The sequence below is a fragment of the Sabethes cyaneus genome, chromosome 3 (assembly GCF_943734655.1).
Source record: "Sabethes cyaneus chromosome 3, idSabCyanKW18_F2, whole genome shotgun sequence".
In the NCBI taxonomy this organism is placed as follows: Eukaryota; Metazoa; Arthropoda; class Insecta; order Diptera; family Culicidae; genus Sabethes; species Sabethes cyaneus.
In genome coordinates, this window is record NC_071355.1 from 85554695 (window position 1) to 85575033 (window position 20339).

Genomic DNA, 20339 nt, shown 5'->3' on the forward strand with positions numbered 1-20339 from the left:
AAAATATTAAATTTCATAAGAAATCGGTATGTTTTTCAATACAGGATGTATGAAAATCATAAGTGTGGTTCGAATGATTTTCATTGCAAAGTCGTATGATTAACATAGTATTTTGCTTTGGCAAAAAAACATACGTATTTCCTATGAAAATCCTATGTGAATTTCGCTGAGTGCACAGTTGATGCATCTAAAACCCTACAACTGTGTATATTTTGAAGGGCTTTAGTTACACATGCATCTCTTGCCTGCTTCCTGCTATTGTTTTGAATACCTAATAAAATTTAATTACCTAGCAAGTGTATATCTTTTTGTGCTTCGTGCTTCCAAAGTCAAAAATTTTTGATGAAAACAAGAATCTGATCAGTAGAGATTAATAACTATACTCAAACAAAGTGTATTCAAAATGATGAGTGAGGAAGATGAGCGAACGCTATGGTGTGGAAACCTTTCGGAAAAAGTAACCGAGGAACTCCTCTATGAACTGTTTGTTCAGGTAGGTCGTAGATCGAAATGAGTAAAAGTAACCGGGACAGTATTGTAATATGATAACTTGTTTCAGGCTGGTCCTGTAGAGATGGTTAAGATCCCTAAAGATAACGACAAGAGACAACGTTCCTACGCGTTTATCACTTACGCTCATGCAGTTTCTGTAGAGTACGCCATAAACATATTTGAGGGTACCAAATTATTTCTTCGACCACTGACTTTGCACAGGAAAAGTAAAAACGGAGCAAACTCATCTCCATTGCCCAGAGGAAATCCCCGAGGACATATGGGAGGTAATATCGCTGACAAGGGGCAGTTTTGCGATGTTAACATTAGTCCGGGTTCGTTGATGGCTATGATGGGTCAAGGAAATCCGCAAATGTTGGCCATGTTTGATCAAATGCAACAGAATCCGCTACATAGCAAAATAAATCGCAATGAATCGCGTGCGCACCACCAGCAGAATCATCAGAAGCCGTATTCCAGGGGCGAAAACCAGATGTTTTCCAGGGATAGGAACGATGCACAGTTTTCTCGTGATCGAAATCAACGAGGAAGTCATGGTGGTGGTCACCAACGTAGAAATGACTACCGTGGACGAAGATAGTTTGATAAATTGTATGGGAAAAGATTACTGGAAGTATTGTACAAAATCTGCCTATTTTATAAGGGAGTGTACAAAATAATTGTTTAGTGGCAAGATGGTCAAACTGCAGGAGGTACAACCAAGGCGAACCCATACAGAAAAACCACTCGCAGATTTCACTAGTTCAAAGATCTCGAGAGTTTGAATAATCTGCATCAAACTGCAGCAGACTATGTTCGGCGAAATAATAAATTTAAGTTTCTTAACAAAAGCATTTTTAGATGAAATAAAGACGTTTGCATTTGGTGAAAATAAACAAGCTGATAAAGTTGCTTTATAAATGAATCTTATCAATCCCGAAATCATTCCGAGTTTTAGCACAAGTTTTACACCGCGCGAAGTATCTATGTTTTGTTTTTTATATTCAAAAAGCTAATGAAAAAATGTTAAGCTTACTTATAACACTTTTAAAATACAATCAAGATTTTAAAGCAGAAGAAAAGAGATTTGATTATGATTTACTTATGATCGTTTATTTCCATTTGAGAAGTAAAGAAACGACCACATACGTAGGTAGTAATTAAATGTCGGATATAGTGAGAGTAAATAATATTCGCATATGAAATTTTCAAGATTTATTCGTCGGTTAGATCCTGAGTGTCGTCTGTATCGCATTGCGACATAATAAAATATTCCACAAATATGTCGGAATTATCTGGGTTTGCAATTTTTACTTGTATTTTCAACAAGCCATTTCTGTTAGTAATCAAGGAAACTTGCGATGCCAAAGCCAATGTTCTCATAACTAGTTTAAAATGCGCAAAGTTGTAACGATTGGTGGTAGTCGTGGAGCTCTGGAAAGAAATCAACATATCGCTATTATCTGTAATCTCAACGCATGACTCTGCACTGATTTCTCCGAAGATGGTTAACTTAAAATGCGGATCGTTAGGTGATAAAGACACCTCTACTTCATTACAGTTTTTATCGATCTCACTTAGTAGCATAAAAAATTCTGGCCCTTTGACGTTTACTTTGCTACAGCTCTGCTCCTCGTCCAGCTCAAAATCTAGCATCTCGAGTGGTTCCATAGTTTTAACCGAACATTCTGTTACTAAATCGTCATCTCCGTGTTGCTTCAGAATTAGCACCAACGGAGCTCCATCCCCCTTGTAGATTATTTTCAAGTTAGAATCATACCCACTTCCTACGAGCAAGCTTAAACAATCCGTAAAAGCCTTTAAATTTAGACCAAATGAAACAACCGGTTGCTCTACATCTTCAGCATCATCGTCGTTAGAATGCATTTTACGCTTAGGTTGGGCCATTCTATATTCCGAAAAGCAGCTTCGGGTGACGTAGAGTGCCGCTTGAATGCTTTTGGACTCCTCAACCACTATTTTCATGCCATCAGTGCTTAGTTGAATGATGGAATCCTGCAAAGTGAGAAACTCAGTTAGTTTTTAATAACATCTAATACAGGTTAAATACTTACATCGACAAAGTTAATCGCCTTTGCAACATTATAAAAAACTTCAAATTCATGTAGCACCGACGAAAATTGAATTTGAGAAAACTGCGATTGTGTCAGCATCTTACGGTCCCGGATAATTCCTTTTTCATACAGTGGTTTTGTATTTAGCATCTAATGTACCTATACAGATGTTGATGGCAGAACCCTTTTGTTAGTGGTTTCAATAAACTATGATCAGCCAAAGAAAGTTTTTGCTAGAACAGCTAGCCCTTTGTCGATAAGATTGGATTCGTCGTGCGTGTCGTTTTAGTCTGTAATGCTTCTTGATGGCAGTTGCGAGCATCGAATAGATCGAATACGAATTTGAAACTTGCTAGTTGCTTTCCAACCGTTGGTAACTGTCTTATTTTATTTTTCCTCAAATGAGGAGCTAAAAAATACAAAAGTTAATATTAAAATAAACTTGTTTATCTTTTGCACAGTATTGAGTTATACATATCAAGATTTTTTGATAGATTGAACAATTTGTGCAGACTAATCTCATGTTTTTAGTCTTGACTTTGAAATGCGGTCATACATATATGTTGATATTTTGACGTAGGACTACGTCTTTCAGGAATGTAGCTGGTATAGGGTGTTATTCCAAAAAATCTTTCTCGAAAAGTGGTCAGGTTTTGAACGCTAATAGCTTAGTGGTTTCCCGAACGGGTTTTAATATTCTTACACCAAGCGATTGGAAAATCTTCTAAGAATTAGCCCAAATGAAGAAAAGTATGGATTTTTGATGTTGAACTATTGAAAAATTGAAAATAATGATGTTTTGAAACCTATGTTTTACCAGAATTCTCGCTTCGTGATTGTTTGGAAGATTCTTTACGATGATCTAAACCTATACCAATTTGATATCTGTGCTTGGGAAGTAAGCCAAAACAAGTGACAAAGTTTCCTTATTTCAACAAGATTTTTTAACACCGTGATTAAACCTAGACCATTTTGATGTCCTTGCTTGGAAATTACGCCAGAAAGAATGACAAAGCCCCCTCGTGCCAACAGATTTCTTACGAACGCGACTCCTTTTGTCCAGCGTTTTAGACTCCTTTTCTCCAGCGCCTTTGTGGTTCATAGGTACACGGGTACCAGCGGAGCCACATGCCCTGGCGGGTGCTGTGAGTTCGAATCCGGTTATAATCTCATATTATAGCTTGGTTCGACCCACGCACCATCCAGCATTGGACAAAAGGTAGGAGTCACAACGACAACTAGTTAAGCGTAGCTACCTATTACCCCCTCCAACTCTTTTCCCTCCATTCCTGAAAAATCCTTCTTCATTACTTTCCCTTACCGTCCCTTCATCAATTGTAGAACCATAGTTTCAAAAAAATATTTAAAATGATGTCAAGGGCGTCTGCGGAGGCTAGGCATTGTCAATGGCCTTTTCCCCTAAAATCATTCTTCTCCTTTCGATGCCCGCTCGGTCAACGCCGACGAGGTGACCAGACATCCCAAATACATGAGCTTATCAGCCACTTCGAGTTCATAGCCGTCAATAGTTATTGTCCGTTAGAGGCAAACGTTGTTTTCTCTGGAACCTTTTCCTACCATATACTTTAATTAATTCGATACTAAACCCTCCTGGCATATTCTTAGTCTGGCATAGACTGCCTTCCCAGGCCGTTTTTAGTAATTACTAGCTGATTGGCCGACATTACTCAGGGCCCTTTTGTCTCTCAGTCACTTGTACATCTGTTAAAAATAAAGCAAAGCCTAGGTGCTACATTCCGTTACCGAAACTTGACCTTCTGTTTTTTATACGACAGACTTCGCAGCCAGCTGTTATAGTACAGAACAATTGCAGGCCCAGTTGCTACGATCCTATTGACTCTTACAGCCTCTCCCAGCCGAGATTCGAACATACGACGACTGGCTTATTAGGCCAGCGTCATACCTCGAAACCAACTGGGAGGCATTGTAACGAAAATTCTCATAATGCAAGAAACAAAACTCTTTTTCTTCATTTAAATTATCTACTCTCTTTGACAGTTCTCCCAGCCATTTATAAATCTCTAAATCGATATAAAGCCTTCTTTAAGTTTTTGAACCTCCCCCTTGTTAATGGGCACCCTATTCCCCCTTTTAGAAATCCAGCTACTTGTACAACTGCTATCGTTCCTTCCGTTTACCCATTTTAACTATCCTTCCTTCTTGTAAGAGAATGTCCGTCTCCATTTTTCGACGCTCCGGAGTTATGGGTAACCATACAATCATAGTCACGTTCCTCGCCCCCCCCCCCCCCCTCGTGTAGGCTCCTTCCCAGTCAGCTGCCCTTTCTGTCACGTAGCAAATTTAGGTATCGATTTGCTCTATGAAAATCCCTATAACGAAACGAAGGTTTTCTTTTGGAACCCCCCCTGTTTTAATTTAATTTTAATTTATTACGTCTTCAACATAGTTGAAGACACAGACAGACACAGATAATTTACTAAACTAATGATTGGATTCTACGTCTAAAAACAGACTGACTTATTTGAAAATCATAAGCTTCACTTCATTGGAAACACGGCAACCCATGGCCCAAGGTTCGTTGTATCCGTAGTTTGTGCCACGCGAGGGCTGCCACAGTGGGATACGATTTCGGAGCTGCCTTCAGGGAACATGAATGTCTACCTAGCTTAAGAGAGAGCTGCAATCGACATCTCCACTCAGTAATCCGAAGACATAAAGCCTTTGCACGCGTCATGTGACGTCATAGCCTAGGAGAGATGAGCGAAAACGGGGAGCTGTTTACAGAATTCTGTGGTAATAACAACATGGTCATTGGTGGATCGCTCTTCCTCCATAGACCAGTACATAAAGTCACGTGGGTTTCCCTCGGCGGCCGAACAAAAAACCAAATCGACCACATCTGCATCAGCCGGAAATGGCGAAGGAGCCTTCTTCATGTACGCAACAAATGCAGCACTGATATTGCATCCGACCATCATCTTGTTATCGCTGAGATACGTCTGCGCGTCGCACGTGTCCAACGACGGGAGGAGAGGAGAAAGTTGGGTGCCGCTACGACGTCCGCAGATTGGAGAATCCTGAGGTAAAAAGGGCCTTTGTCGAATAACTTGAATCTCGAGCCTCGGAGTTGCTACCTGGTGAAACCGTCGAAGAGCAATGGACCGGCATCAAGAATGCCTTCATCACGACCAGTGATGAAACCCTCGGCAAAGCGCGCAACGGACGGAGGGAGTGGATTTCGGATGAAACTTGGAGGAAGATCGACGAACGGAGAGAGGCGAAAGCCGGCATTGAGCGAGCGCGGACCAGATCGGCTAAGACAGCTGCCCGTCAACGATACGCCGAACTGGAGAATGCTGTTAAACGTGCTTGTAGGCCGGACAAGAGAGCATGGACTAACTCCCTAGCCGAACAAGGAGAAACCGCCGTCGCCAATGGTGATATCCGTTTGTTGATGAATACAAAGATGCCGCTAAAGGACAGAGTTGGTCAGCTATTGACTGACCACACAGAACAGCTTAAGCAATGGATTGAACATTTTGAACAACTCTTCCGAGTTTCAAATGTCAGAGATCAACAAAACCAGCAGCGTATGACGCCTACAGTTCGTCGAATTAATCACGTCAACTCGAAGGCGCCATCGCTGGATGAAATTGTAGCAGGCATCACGAGTATGAAATCCAATAGAGCGCCAGGGATAGACTGTATTTCAGCCGAAATGCTCAAAGCTAACCCATCTTTGTCAGCCCAGATAATGCATCAGCTTTTCAGCAATATATGGGAAACCGCAACTTTTCCGGTGAACTGGATGCAGGGCATATTGGTCAAAGTCCCTAAGAAAGGAGTCCTAACTGAATGCGGTAACTGGCCTGGTGTCACGTTGCTCTGTATTACTCTCAAAGTACCCTGTAAGGTAATCCTCAGCCGGATCCAGGAGAAGATCGACGCTACTCTCCGGCGGCAGCAAGCTGGATTGGTAAAGTAGAAGGGGCGGTTGTGTACTTGTTCGATATGATTTACCTTCAAGACATCAACTTCGTCTAGGTTCACTAGAAACAAAAAATCGAGACGGGATGGTTTTGGTACTTTTTTCCGCAATCGAAGTGAATGAAGTCGCAGGTGTATAAAATTGTCGTCTAAGGCAAGGGACGCAAAAAGCGTGCTACGACAAGTACGAATATTTAAAAAAATCCTGATTTAGGGCATTGTTTTTCTGGTTTTTCATTCGAGTTTACTGAAAAAACATTCCAAAAATAAGCAATTATTTCCCTTGGAGCTTTGTTGGAAAATAGATGACAAACTTTTGATGAAATTCTAAGACTTTGCGGTCCATTTTTCACGATAAGTCCGTCTATAAGCGTCTATGCGCTTTTCCCTTAAATCCGTTAAATAATGTGTGAACGGACCCGACCCTTACACATAATAAGCGCTTTTATAGCAGGAATACTGTAAGACAAAACATTTTTTTTTTGACTGACCAGTGTTATCGTTTATTCGAACGAATAAGTATGATTATAATTATATGGACATGTATGCAAACATATAAACATTGTGCTTCGTTCATATGTGAGTTATAATTTAAATATCGTGATATTATTATGCTTTATTCTTAACAAGTGACATGGGCCATATATATCAATACTGAGAGCATATAAACGTAAAATATACACCAGTTTGCTGCGACGGCGCCCGTATATGTGCGATGTCTGCGGTCGTCTCGTCACTAAATGCATGTAGTTGAGAGATAAATACCAGCATAGAGTGAGCATAGTCGAGCAGGTCTCATCGGCATCGCACAGGCAGCCTTTTACCACTACGGCACGGCACGCAGTCGATCAGTTGAACTTCGACGTAGAGCAAGACAAGAAGACTGACGACTGTGACGCGACAGACTACTGTATAAAATATCTAACCCCACATCCATATAACCACCTAATAATAAACTTAGAATAGAACGAGAATCGCGCGCGGTGATATAAGTGCGATAAAGTACAAGAACGAGCAAATTCCGTAACATTGTGCGTTATCAAATTAAGGCCAGAGTTGTAGAAATCGAGTGTGCTTGCGTTGAAAGGCGCTATTTTGTGATAGGAATGCTAGATAGTTCTCGTATGCAGAGGCTAAGATTGTCGAAATAGATAGTAAACTGTAGAAACGTGAATCGGTGCAGTTGTTCCTGATTTCGCAGAAGATTTATAGTGAGTTGGCCGGACGTGAATGAAAACAAATTTTGATTTTTGCAACATCTGTGCTTGCCTGCTGTGTCCCTGATCGCCGGACTTGGGTTTGTCGGTGAATTTGGATCAAAACTGCGCTCAGGATTTGCTAGTGTGGTAGTGTGGTTATACAGCAGTCACAACCAGAGAGTATCATCGCAATTATAAACATCATTACGGACGGTCGTAGTCACAGTCGCGGTCGTCGTGCGCACGTATTTAACAAAATAAAAACTTTGGTATGGCAAGCCCAATGTACTGCAAAGCTTGATACTTGCAATTAAAATCTCGTCTCATTCACATCAGTTCACTGTTTTGTGCAAAACCATACACATACTTTGGCTATTCGTACATATGAAGCACATTGAAAAAATGTGTGCAACCCGCCCCCACATAAACGTTTTGTACCCTTGAAAATAAATGAAAATGAGTTACTTTCAAACTAATTTTTGCTAAAAACATTGCAAGCACAACAGTCTTTTTTGCGTTATTTGTTATGTGTATGTGAATTTGCAAAAGTTATCAAAACATAGCTGAAATACTACACACAGAAAGGGAGCTCGCCTAACTCAACTACAAAATTTATGTACCAGCAAGTCAATTGTCGAAGCTAAATTTTCCCTGTTTACACAGAGGATTGTTTTCAAAACTTCTAAACAGAACTCACGTCTTATCTGGTACATCTCCTCACCTCAGTTTTTTAAAGATAGAATACTGTTAAGCAATTGACTGAGACTGGTTGGGATACATTCCCTGCTAATCAACCAAAGAAAATATTACTGTAGTAAACTATTGTGACTGTAAAACACATCAGAAATCAACAGAAGGCGTATTGCACATTGCTAGAAACATAGGCACGCACAGAATGGCTGATCACAACGAGGATGAGATGAAACACTGCTACGAGAATCTGATCGTGGTGGATGTGGGCGCCAATCTAACCAACAAAAAGTACATTCGTGACCTGGACTCGGTGATACAGCGCGCTAAAGATTCGGGTGAGCACATAAATGTATTTCATTTTTTATTATTGGTTCAGAATCTAAACAGGACAAATTGAGCATACACATATAGCGTTATGTGTTAAAATCGATATAACCGCTGCAGGGATAGTATAGGTCGCCGTCAGCTTGAAATTTCGAAAATAATATATCTGCCTAAAAGAACATTTGTTGTAGACCGATTTTTTTTCATTTATAAAAAACGCAACTCGCATATTTTTTAATTTTGACAACACAGTCCTGCCGGTACCCACATATCCCATAACGAAAATTACTACACTCAAGTCTTTTTTTACACAGTTTGTTTTTTTTCGATTACTCAAGAACGGTGCAACTGAGGGACTATTTACAAACTACGTGTTGAATGTCGGGTTTCTCCGAAATGTATTGAAAAATAAATGAATGGTCCGTAAGTTTCCCCGTTTTTAATAATCGACAAAACAAACCGTGTAAAAAAAGTACTTGAGTGTATGTTGAGAAAAAGACGATTGAAATTATTACAATTATTTGTTATATATTTCGTGTTGCGCGTTATTTTACCGGCCACCTTTGTGCAAAGTATTTGCTTACTACTATCATAGCTAAAGACTTAATCATTGCAACTAAAATTAGAAGTAGGGTTTATTTCTAATTACCGTCGTAGTAAGTAAAGCCATTCTAATTTTCATCATCTGTTGGATGGATTTAATGAATACTCCAAAAGTTCTTGTGGTGATTTGACTAAAACACTCTTACCTTCCGATTCGTGAACTTTGAAATCACTGAAAAGTGATTATTGAAGCATATTATTGAAATTACGCAACTGACTTTATTTCTTAAATTCGTCGTACTGTTTTAAAATCCGTCCATCAAAATTTTTCATCGTCCGAACTAAAAATCACAACAATGTTTACGAAGCTAAAGCGCATGTATTTGTGTAGGGCGGCATGACCAAAGTTATTCTGCAAAATTTCTGTAGGTCAGGCAAGTTTTCCTGACTGTAGAATAACGGCAATGCCTTGCGTGTGTTATTTTCATTTATGAATGACGGAAATTAAAACGATTAGTCGACATTTTCTTCTTCGTCGCACAAAAAAACGTAGGAAATTTGGCTGGTAGGACTTCTCTAATGATAAAAAGCATTTAAATAGACTCAGCTCACTTTGATTGATCGCATATGATAGACAACAAATTAAAATATTAGGGAATAACTAGTTTTGCACTGTGTGTGTCATAAAAATGCTGGTATTTTGAATAATTTGTGTTGTATAGGACGTGAAACTCTTAACGTTTTGTTGCAGAAAACAATGATTGAAAAAGATTGGACACATATGCGGGTATTTTTAATATAAACTTAAAATATACTCGCATACCAGTCCCAGGTTATTGCTATTGCTTAATATTTTGGTAAAAATATCAGTCATGAGGGTATTATCAGTCTTAAAATTCATGCAGTGGACCTCTTTCAAATGAAAAGCTGAAGCAGTTTGGCCATTCTGGAGTAGATCCAGTTCCACCAGATTCACTAAACGATTTTTAATTCGGTCTTAGGTTCCCTACGGACCATTTATGAACTTACGAGAGCCGATTCCGAAATGGCAGATCCCATTCGAGCCCATATTTTCATCTTCAAGACTATTGATAACCACTAATACCTTTCTACAAACCGGTTTTACGGATATGCCGGTTACTCTTCAGTAATTGCAGATTTCCAGAAACTCCAGCCGTTTGATGGCCAAATGCAACTAGTACCATCTAAACTGGATGCCGATTGGCGAAGGTATAATACTTTCAAATTATGGGACTTTTATGCCATTACTCTTAATATGGGACCATATGACTTTGGTATTTTTTTGTACTTTGTAGTAGAAATAAATAAATTAATTTTAATATCTTTTTAAAAAGTACACTAAAAATAGAGATTAATTATTCATCTAACTCAAAAATGGTCAAAATTGATATGGGACTTATATGCGAATATGGGCAGAGTATGTACATAGGTACGAAATGTACAAGTCTAACTACGCATAACAAAGATTTTCGTTTAACAGCACAGTCCTTATAAAATCTAACGCCTACTCAGCCAATTAAGCATCTTCATGTGTGCTAGAGACACATCATGTCTGTATTAATATCATTGCTCTGTGTGGCAAAGCGAGACAATAACATATCATATTTTGTATTGTACTTAGCAGCTGTACCTGGATTATATTGTCAATTTCCCACCCTTTCGTGCGCGATGAATTATAACCGTCGCGGGGGCAAATATCGTTTATTTTGTTAAGTAAATCAATAGCTTACTACAAGACAAGCATAATAAATACTTATAACTTACATACAGCCAAGCAGATTCTTTTTGCGACGATTTCAAACTATCAAAAAAGTGAGCTGCGCGTTTTGTTACCAAAGAAACGGGCAATATCAGATTATTTTCTCTAATGCCAATGTAAATTACAAAACAAAACAGCAACATTGCCGCTCTGTTTTCGTTTTCACTACAGCAATCTCACTATGTCGCACTTCTAGACTGCGGTGTCCAGTAAGGTGCAAAATGCCGGATACTTTCTTTGGAATAACATTTTTACGAAGACTAATTCTCGTAGGGTGGGGGCCCTATATTGAATGAGGCTTCAGTGTTACGTCTGTTAGTCTGTGACTTCAGTTTCAAATAAATTCTTACAGTAATCGATATAATGGAGTGATGGGGAGGGATGGTTGCACTACTCCTGTTTGCTGATTGAATCTACCTAGATGTCGGCTTTGTCGACCATAATAACACCGACGAACCGACATGACATCCCATGCATTTTCCATAAAAAACTTGTGTCGGAAAATTTGAATCAATATACGTTAAACAGTAATACCATCTGCACAACGGATCGCTATTTATCTTGGAAAAGTAGAGAACAGGTTTGGCAGAATGTCATTCACTAACTATGTGTGACCGACACGAAAAAATAAAAACACACTATAGGAGCACAAATGAACGCATAAAGTCCTTTGTAAAAATTACTTTATCCTTTGTTTTTGCAATGCACAAAGAATTGCCTGTTTATTTCCGATACTCATGCAGATTTCCGGTAAAAGAAACTGAATTTACCTTTGTACATCCCTCTGCTGTTTGAGATAAGCGATCGCTCGCTTGTAAGCAAGTGGTCGTTTGCTTGCAAGATCTTGTGAGTCAAAAATGAAACGCCCGTGTCACGTCAATTCGTCAGTGATAATAATGCTATAGAACTTAGTCAACGTAGTCGTGTACAGCTTACCTAGCAAACATTTTCGTACGTATATCAAAGTAACCAATATATATGTACCGATATGTATCTAGAAAAATCGCATTCGATGCACGAAACCAGCATATGGGTACTGTTTTGGAGGCGATATACGTACTTCAAATTATATGAAAACATTGCACATTCATAAGTATTTGTATACGATGAAATCCGACTCAACATGATTTGTTCCATAATGCTATATCAATGAATCAGGTATTACCATTTTGTACGAATAAATGTAAACTAGTGTGCGCTTTATTAAGCTTTATGTACGATTTCGAGTTTTTTTTAGCGATATTTAAGATGATTTCCACACATTATTATACTATTTGTGGTTTGCTGGGTACAGAATCGTGTTTTGGTTGTCTTCTTTCGTTTATTGTCTCGATTTTGACTCAGTACCGTCCTATAAGTGGACTGCATGCCTTGTTTTTTATAGTTCAATTCGGGGTTGTAGACGGCACTCCCAGCTTGTTCGCAACATCTCGGATAAAAAGGTTTGTTGTTGTTGCGGCTTTGGGGTTCCTTTCAATACAGGCTTTCTTCAGAGCCGGGGTGACTCGTGATATATCAAAAATATTGAACTCGGTCCTGGGACGCTCGTCGCCAATTCGTTGAGCGTCTCGACACTCGCAACACGGTACGCGGGCGATAGACCATGATGATGCCAAACAAATAAAAAACGGATTTTTTCTTACCATCTCTTCACACTTGAACAGAACCTGTTAGGCAAACTTTAATTGAAGCTGGTAATTGTTTCAAGTGACGACGATTGCAAGTCAGGCACAATTTGCCGATGTTGAATTGATTAATTGAAATATTCCTCATATTGTAGGAAATTTCATTCAATTTTAATTCATTGGCATTTAAAGTTGGACTAAATATTTGATAGAAAAGTACAAAAAAGCAAAGATATAGGCCTAAATGATAAAGGCCTTGAGCCTTCTTTATCGACAAACTTCGCAGCCGGCTATTAGAGCGCAGTACAACTGCGTGATGGCTAGTGCAAAGCAAAATCTCATTACATTACCCTTCTTTATCGACAGACTGCTGTTAGAGTCTAGCAGCACCGCCTAGCCAAGATTCGAACATACGACGACTGGCTTGTTAGACCAGCATCGTACCTCGAAGCTAACTGGGCGTGGCTGGTGCAACGATCCTATTGATCCTATCTATCAAAGCCTAAGCTCTGTTCAAGCCTTCATTCAAAGTCAACCTTGACTAAAAGCTAATTAGATTTTCATCTAAATATGTTCTATAGACAAAAAACGTAGCCATTCCGTGAAGATGATCTGCAAGCACCCGACGTTTCTCAAATGGCGGCTACTAGAAACCATTTTTGGAATCTTTTGCTAGAAGCCCACACAACTATGTATACTGCAAAAATAGCGTAATATCGTATTGAGCCCTGTTGAAACGACACAAAAAAGGGCGTAGCGAGTGAGACTGGCAAGACCAGATAGAGTAGTATCTGGTGGGCTTTGAATGTCCGCGAGGCTGGCGACGACTAGCGATCATGGACCGAGTTAGATGGAGGCATTACATAATGCAGGCCTTGTCATGAGACATCGGATCAATTACGTAAGTGGTAGTTTGTAATTAGGGTTGGGAGTACCGACACTATTTTTGAGAACCGGTGTTTCGGTACTGGGAGCATCAGTACCGGTAGTACCGGTTCCAGTACCGGTACCCATATGTGTTAAAGAATTATAAATTTTATTTATAGCAAGAACCGAAAAACTCATTTATTTATTTTAACATTGATTTGTTTTCGTGCTACTAGATAGAGGCAGTAGGATCTTTGCAACAGCCCCGTAATTGTCCTGTACTCTAACAGCCGGCTGTGAAGTCTATCGATAAAGAACGGCCCAGTCTTAGAAAGACGTTTGAGCCCAAAACTTTGCTTTTTTCGTCTTCGAAACTCGACTTTATGATGCACAGAATCCATTACAAATTTGAGAGTGTAACTTTGCTAATGGAAGATATACGAGCACTTGCCTCATCTGAATGAAAGGTATTCCGAACTATTATAAGCGGAAAACAGAAAGTGACGTAGGCTCAAGCAAGTGCTGCAGGCATTACTTAGAGAGCTTTCCATCGTACACCTGGGGAAGGAAGCTACGGAATTCTCCTGGCACCAGGAATAGAGGGGCCCAACGCGCTAGACCCAATGGCCTAATAGCTCGACTAGGTTGAAACCGACTTGAGAATTTATCGATACGCTCAACGAATTAACGACCGATAGCTCAGGTACCCAGGACCGAGTGCAATGGAAACAAATTCTTGCTACAGCATGAGGCACCCTGGCTAGATGAGAACCCGCTAGATGAGAAGGAGAAGGATGCACAGGACATTCAATGCACTATCTTCCATGCCAAAACGAATCTTAGTATTATAATTGCCAGGCCCTCTTGGAATTTACCGACTTCACGTGAAAGGTACTCAAGGGCCTTGACAAGGCATCGTAAAACATAACCAAAGCTTTGTCTGTCAAGGGCAAATTGAAGGAAACCGATTTATTTCAAAGATTTCTTTGGTTGGCGTAATCGAATTCGTTGAAGCTGGAACTGCCTTGAAATACTAAATTTAATCTATTTATCACACTTCATCTCTTTACTAATGAATGGTTTCTGGTTATGATAATCAATGTTAACAATGATGAACATTGTGGAATAGAATTTACTTGATAAACCAAACTACTGGGCTGATTCTTTTGTTGTGTAGTCGGTCAGTAAACTTCATAGAGGACCTGGATTCAAATCCCAACACTGTAGAAGTCAAGAGTGACTATTATCGAAACAAAAAACTTCGTTATCAGGGATGATTGTCAGTTTTATTTCTGCTGCAACGGATATGAATTTCAGTATCAGCGCCTGGAACCGAAAATACCGGTATTCACGCATGCCAGTACCGGTATTTCGGTACCGGAAAATCGGTCGGTAGTACCGGTATTACCGGTTCCGGTACTCCCGGTATCCCAACACTATTTGTAATGCTTTTCGTCATCAAAACCTTCACGCCATTTCTTTTCGGCAAAGCTTTCTGCAACATTCTGAACATCCACGGAACTTTGAAAGAATTTTCCACGAAGCTTTAAAAATGTTTATGGAAAATAGGAAAGGCAACTATTCTAATATTGTAACCCGCAGAGTTTCAATTTTTGGGCGAAATTCATGTAGCAGTCTCGAAAAGTTAAAAAGGAAAAAGCTATTTCTCGATAAATGTGCCGGATAGTGGACAATCCACGCCAAGTACTCTTTAGTTTAACATCAGAAAATTAAGAATTGAAAGAATAGAGAAGAATAGAAAAGAACATCAGAAAAAGTTAAAATAAGAATTTCGTGAGAATGTCAAAGCAAGTGCAAGAGTTTGGAAATATTAAAGCAAAGGAGGAAAATGCACTCTTTCTTATACAGCAAAAGCAAAGATGTGCATGAAAAATTTTGTCCAAATTTTCAACCAGATGTGGATGGTTCAGCTTAATAATTCTGGATGGCTTTGGCTATTTTGTGTGGTTATATATGCTGCCAATGCTAAATGAGCACAGGGTGTCTAATTTGAGCAAATCTAAAGCCGCAATCCAACTATAATTGGACAAAGATACAAACAAAAAATTGTTTGTGCTGTGCATTCGAGTAACGTGCGAAAAACTATCGAACCAAACGCCATGTACCTAATTGATCCAATCACTAATAAAGATCGTTACGTTATGAATGCAGCCTAGTTTTAATTTGTATAAAAATAATTGGGTATGATTGTACCAATAGTAAAATCTACATTTTGTAATGGAGAGCTAAAGGAGTGTAAAGGAGTGGAAAGCTGTGACTGGGAGACTGACTTTCATATAGGGAAAAGTCGATACTGAATCATACATTATGGTTAAGATTCAATATTATACTTAGATATAATTTTATTGATCGCAATTTCAATAAAAGCCGAACCTCAATGTATCTGTTTGGTAAAACCAAGTCGTGTGCTAGTATTTTTTCCACAATTCGTATATTTCCATCATTAAACAATTACCTCATCTCACAATTCTCGGGAAATGCAAGAACTGTTGCGTCAGTTTCTATTTTTGTTCTTGACTGGACACTGGACTGGACAAGGGCCCTTGCAGGTGAGAGACCATGGGATTCGTGAGACGCCTAATAACTACCGTCCGTAGAATGGCATGATCTGTAGCTGTTGTTTGAACTGGAGGTAACGATAATGTAGGCCAAAAGAATTTTAAATATTTGGCATAGTTTTTCCAGACTTGAATACTGTTTTTTTGAACTTTAATCATTTTGTTACTGAACATTTCAAAACTTTCTGGTTTTCTGACAGATATTCAGTTTAAGGTAAAAAAACTTAATGTTGGTAAAGCGCAAAAATACTTCTTTTTAAACAATTTATCAGTTATTTTCCATATAAACAAGGTTACATCCCCTAGCATACAAAAAGTTCGTTTTGTTTACAGATTTGACAACTGGAATGCTGAAAATCAGCCGCCTGGTTTAAAAATATTCATTCACCACATAAAATTAATGATTATATAATATGATAAATGCTCTACTTTCTCGCAGTATCCGAATTCACCGACCTTCCCTCTCTGTGTTCAAATATATCCTATTCTTCCTGTTTTTTGCTTGATCGTACATACCATGCAAACTTCGCAAATATTTCTACTGAAAAAAAGGAATAGCAAATTATGACACGAATGTAGATAGCGGGTATATTTAACCCATAAGTGCCGTACGTGCATGTTAGCAATAAAAAAAACCGTTTTTTCGGTGCATTCTGCCGAAAAAAAAAATAAAACAACCATCAGATAGACTCAGCGTGCGTCCGCACCTTATTTTGCACGCTTAGCTTAGCTCTAGCGACGATACCGACCGTGATCGTTTCTGTTTAATTTTAGAAATGCGATCATGTGTGTACCCATATGGGAAAACGGACGAAAAGAAAAACAAACTTTAGGCGAAAATGAAAACTCTTCACAACGACAAGCTAAGCGGGAAAAGTATCAATATGAGTTCATCGGAGCAACTGATAAGTACAGCGAGACGCAAGAGAAACTTTCGATTTCTAGTTTGGGGCTGTTTCGTATGTATAAAAGGTGATTGTGGGTGTTATAAGCGATTTCAAACGGCATTTTCCAAAATCTTCGCTTTGTAGCGGAACCTATGAGTATTGTTCCATCTATGTGAGCAGACAGGGAAATATTTGAAGTCTGAAAATATTTCAGTTTTTTCAAGATTAGAGTGTTTTTGAAGTTAAAATTATTTCCAGGAATCCTTAACTGAGGCTGGGATGGTATTAATAAGAATAAGAATAAGATAGTGTTTTTGAAGTTAAGGATTGTCGTTAGAGTGTCCCAAAATAGCACTATGTCAGAAAACCTGTGGGCTCACCCCTCAAATGATAGCATAGGGTGTTACAACAAAACTTTTATATGGCGTCAATATTGGTTGACGCGATTTAGGGGTCGCACATTTGGGTTTTATGAAAAAATGACATTTTAGGACTAAATTCAAAAAAATACTTTTGGAAATGTTAAAGTAGGTGGAGCAAGGTATAGTACTTAACTATTTTTTCACAATTATTAAGTTCTGATACATCCATAAAAAAGTTATAGTGGCATATCTGGAGTCATATTTGGTCACAGTAATTTATTGAAATTGGGAAAATTTTGAAATTTTCAAAATTTTATTTAAACTAACATTAAAACAGGGTATCGAACAGTGTCTCAGAGCAATGTAGCTATGCTGTATCGATGGGAAATTTTATGACGAATAACTTTGTTTATCAAAAACATAGGCGACGTTTAGAAAAAATAACTAAGTTTTGTCATTTACCTCTTTCACATAAAACTGCTAAAATTTGAAAAATACAGAAAAGTGTGTTGTCTCGCCTTCATAAAATCGTAAATATCTCGTAAATATTAGCGCAGCACGACTTGGACGTTCACGGTAATCGACAGAAGCTTTATATCATAGAGTCGCACCCGCCTCTCAACTCTCGAGGAACGGCTAAACTGGATATTCTAGCTCAATGAAATTTTTGGCAACTTTTTGGATAAAAACATGATGCATCTTTTAAAGATGTCGTCCAATATTCAGATAATGCCGTCGCGAAACCCTAAAAACCGACTGACCAAGCACCTCACTGTTGTCGCAGTCTGCTTAGATATATGTTCGCAGTTGCGTAATACGGCCGAATGATCAGTCATGTCAACGTTAAAACATCGAAATGTTTCGCTCCTTTCTGAACTTATAAAATTAACTAAAATTTATAATATTTTGCTCCTATCTTTCTTCAGCGTTTTACTGTATCTGTTCTCACCCTCTCCCTGGTTAGCTATGCGTTACTTATCGAGATGATTATACATTCTAAAACACTTCGATCAACATTAGCAGAAATCATACTTGACCTAAATGGGAACATTATTAGAATGAATTATGAACTTTTGTATCGCCTAATATTTGTATTTTAATCATTCCTAATTGAATTAATTGAAACATTTCTCTTCGATATCCAACCAGATATCCATCGATTTTGCTTTTATCCCTCAGAAACATTAAATTGATAGCCGCCTTTTCCATATAGAGGATTTTTGGGTGATTTTTTTAAAAGAATTCAGGATATTAAAGTTTGCGACTAATTTAGAACTATAAAGTATCACTAATCCCCCTACTGGTCTTAATCTAATTAAGAACGAAGGCACTTTCTGAATAACGCAGCAATCATATTTGGTGGTTTTTACCCCGAATCCCACTTGATTTCATAAAAGTATTCTAATGAATACCTACATTTAGAATGGAACGTGACCGCTGTTCATTTATTGATTACTTAAAAGCCCTACACCACGAAAAGGTTCAGTCTTACCGTAAGAAAATTTTTATACAGTAATCAAATCATAAAGCAATAAATGAATGTTAAAATAAACTATAACATCTCTATGATCAATGCACTAACTATAAGATTGACTTTATTCTTTCAAAAGGTTTCATCAGAGTAACATCCCAAGTAACAATGCGAGTTTTTTTGCTCCCTTATTGAATGGAATTGTACTTTTACAATTGTGTGTTTGCTCATAGAAATCCATCATGAGTATATAATAAAATTCAAATTGTTACTATAGGTATAATTCAGCGCGAAAGAAAAGTAATGAGGGGTCTGAGAATAAACCTATTCTAACTTGATATCCCTTGGCCTTGGATCTTATATTTTGACCCATGCGTTACGGGCATTCTGTTTTTACCCAACCCATTTGGTTTAGTCGTAGTAGATCAAAATTACCCTAGTTGGCGCAAAGGTCGCGGTACACTGACGAACTAACATGACATTGGCTTTTTCACTTTTGACACACTAGATTTCGCAACCAAGCGATCACTTGCTTACAAGCGAGCGAACCCTTATGTCAAAAAGTAGGAGGAACGGGAGTTTATTTTTTATCTTACCTTTAGACCAACCTCGTGTTTTTTATGGTTTAGACCAATCTCGTGTGGGTTCGAATCCGGTTATAATCTCAGATTATAGCTTGGTTCGACCCATGCACATTCCAGCATTGGACAAAAAGTCACAACGACTACTTGTTAAGCGAAGCTACCAATAACCCCCCCCCCCCCCCTCACCTTTCCGCTCTTTCCACTCCACATAAAAAAATCATTACTTTCACCTACCGTCCCTTCATCAATTGTAAAACCACCGTTTCAAAAAATATTATTATCTTACTTTTGTTATCTTAGAATACTCATCAGACAGATAAGATAATTTTTACAAAAGTCTTTATTAATTTATTTGTGCTTCTCATCTGTTTTTATGTTTCTGTGTCGGTTACATAGTTAAAAAGAAACTGTTGTCTAGTTGTCCAGTCCATGATAAATAGCAATTCGTTGTAAGTATTTTAATTCAAATTTTCGGACACAAATTTTCACTGCAAAATGTATGGGATGGTATGTCGGTTCGTCGGTGCTTTTAATTCAAAAACTATTTATAAAAGTATGCAAAACACGAATCTTCAGTTATTTCTCGTAGCTTCTATAGCCGATTTAAACGATATTGGAAAACCTGATTTAATCTAGTATTCAGGAACGATTGAGTTTTTGACGTAATGCGATGATGCGCTATCTGGCCAAAACACGTATTGTCCATCTGCACGATGTTTTTGTAGAAACGGGATCAACATTTTCTTCAAACATTCGTCTGGTGCATCTTAATTGATGGCCAAACCAGAGAGCTTGTGGTTGAAGAGAACGATGTCCTTTTGCGTTCATAATTTTGGCTGGTCTTCCACTACCTTGCTTGCAAATAGTTGTTGGCGTCTTAGGATATGGT

The 20339-nt window shown here is 38.5% G+C and overlaps 3 protein-coding genes across 8 annotated transcripts in view; 2 read left to right on the forward strand and 1 right to left on the reverse strand.

The window, feature by feature from the left end:
* Nucleotides 1–268: 268 nt before the first annotated feature.
* Nucleotides 269–1374, forward strand: LOC128743181 (RNA-binding protein 7). Of its 2 annotated transcripts, XM_053839709.1 has the most exons (3): nt 269–493; nt 560–654; nt 715–1374. In XM_053839709.1, the coding sequence occupies exons 1-3, from the start codon at nt 404–406 to the stop codon at nt 1091–1093; spliced, it is 564 nt and encodes a 187-aa protein (XP_053695684.1). In that variant the 5' UTR covers nt 269–403; the 3' UTR covers nt 1094–1374. The 2 variants fall into 2 exon arrangements, with proteins under 2 accessions (XP_053695684.1, XP_053695683.1); XM_053839708.1 differs by having other exon boundaries at nt 560–1374.
* Nucleotides 1375–1707: 333 nt separating this feature from the next.
* Nucleotides 1708–2717, reverse strand: LOC128739829 (cell cycle checkpoint protein RAD1). Its single transcript, XM_053835329.1, has 2 exons — nt 2568–2717; nt 1708–2508 (listed from the first exon to the last, which is right to left on the reverse strand). Exons 1-2 carry the CDS (start codon nt 2715–2717, stop codon nt 1708–1710), a joined length of 951 nt encoding a protein of 316 aa, XP_053691304.1.
* A 4712-nt stretch (nt 2718–7429) lies between these two features.
* The window catches only part of LOC128741382 (3'-5' ssDNA/RNA exonuclease TatD), a 28807-nt gene continuing 15897 nt past the window's right edge, over nt 7430–20339 (forward strand). The window contains exons 1-2 of one of the 5 annotated variants that reach the window (XM_053837168.1): nt 7430–8020; nt 8551–8763. In XM_053837168.1, coding sequence (XP_053693143.1) covers nt 8631–8763 — 133 coding nt within the window. In that variant the 5' untranslated portion in view covers nt 7430–8020; nt 8551–8630. Of the gene's footprint in view, nt 8764–20339 lie in introns of all 5 variants that reach the window. The other 4 variants (XM_053837166.1, XM_053837170.1, XM_053837167.1 and 1 more) reach the window with 4 other exon arrangements.

What these genes read in the sequence shown, in the direction of transcription:
- LOC128743181 (XM_053839708.1), top strand. Translation starts at nt 404, where the DNA reads ATGATGAGTGAGGAAGATGAGCGAACGCTATGGTGTGGAAACCTTTCG. An exon ending in TCTATGAACTGTTTGTTCAG is followed by an intron (nt 494 to 559) that starts GTAGGTCGTAGA and finishes AACTTGTTTCAG; the next exon opens with GCTGGTCCTGTAGAGATGGT.
- LOC128739829 (XM_053835329.1), bottom strand. Translation starts at nt 2,717, where the DNA reads ATGCTAAATACAAAACCACTGTATGAAAAAGGAATTATCCGGGACCGT. An exon ending in AGGCGATTAACTTTGTCGAT is followed by an intron (nt 2,509 to 2,567) that starts GTAAGTATTTAA and finishes CTCACTTTGCAG; the next exon opens with GATTCCATCATTCAACTAAG.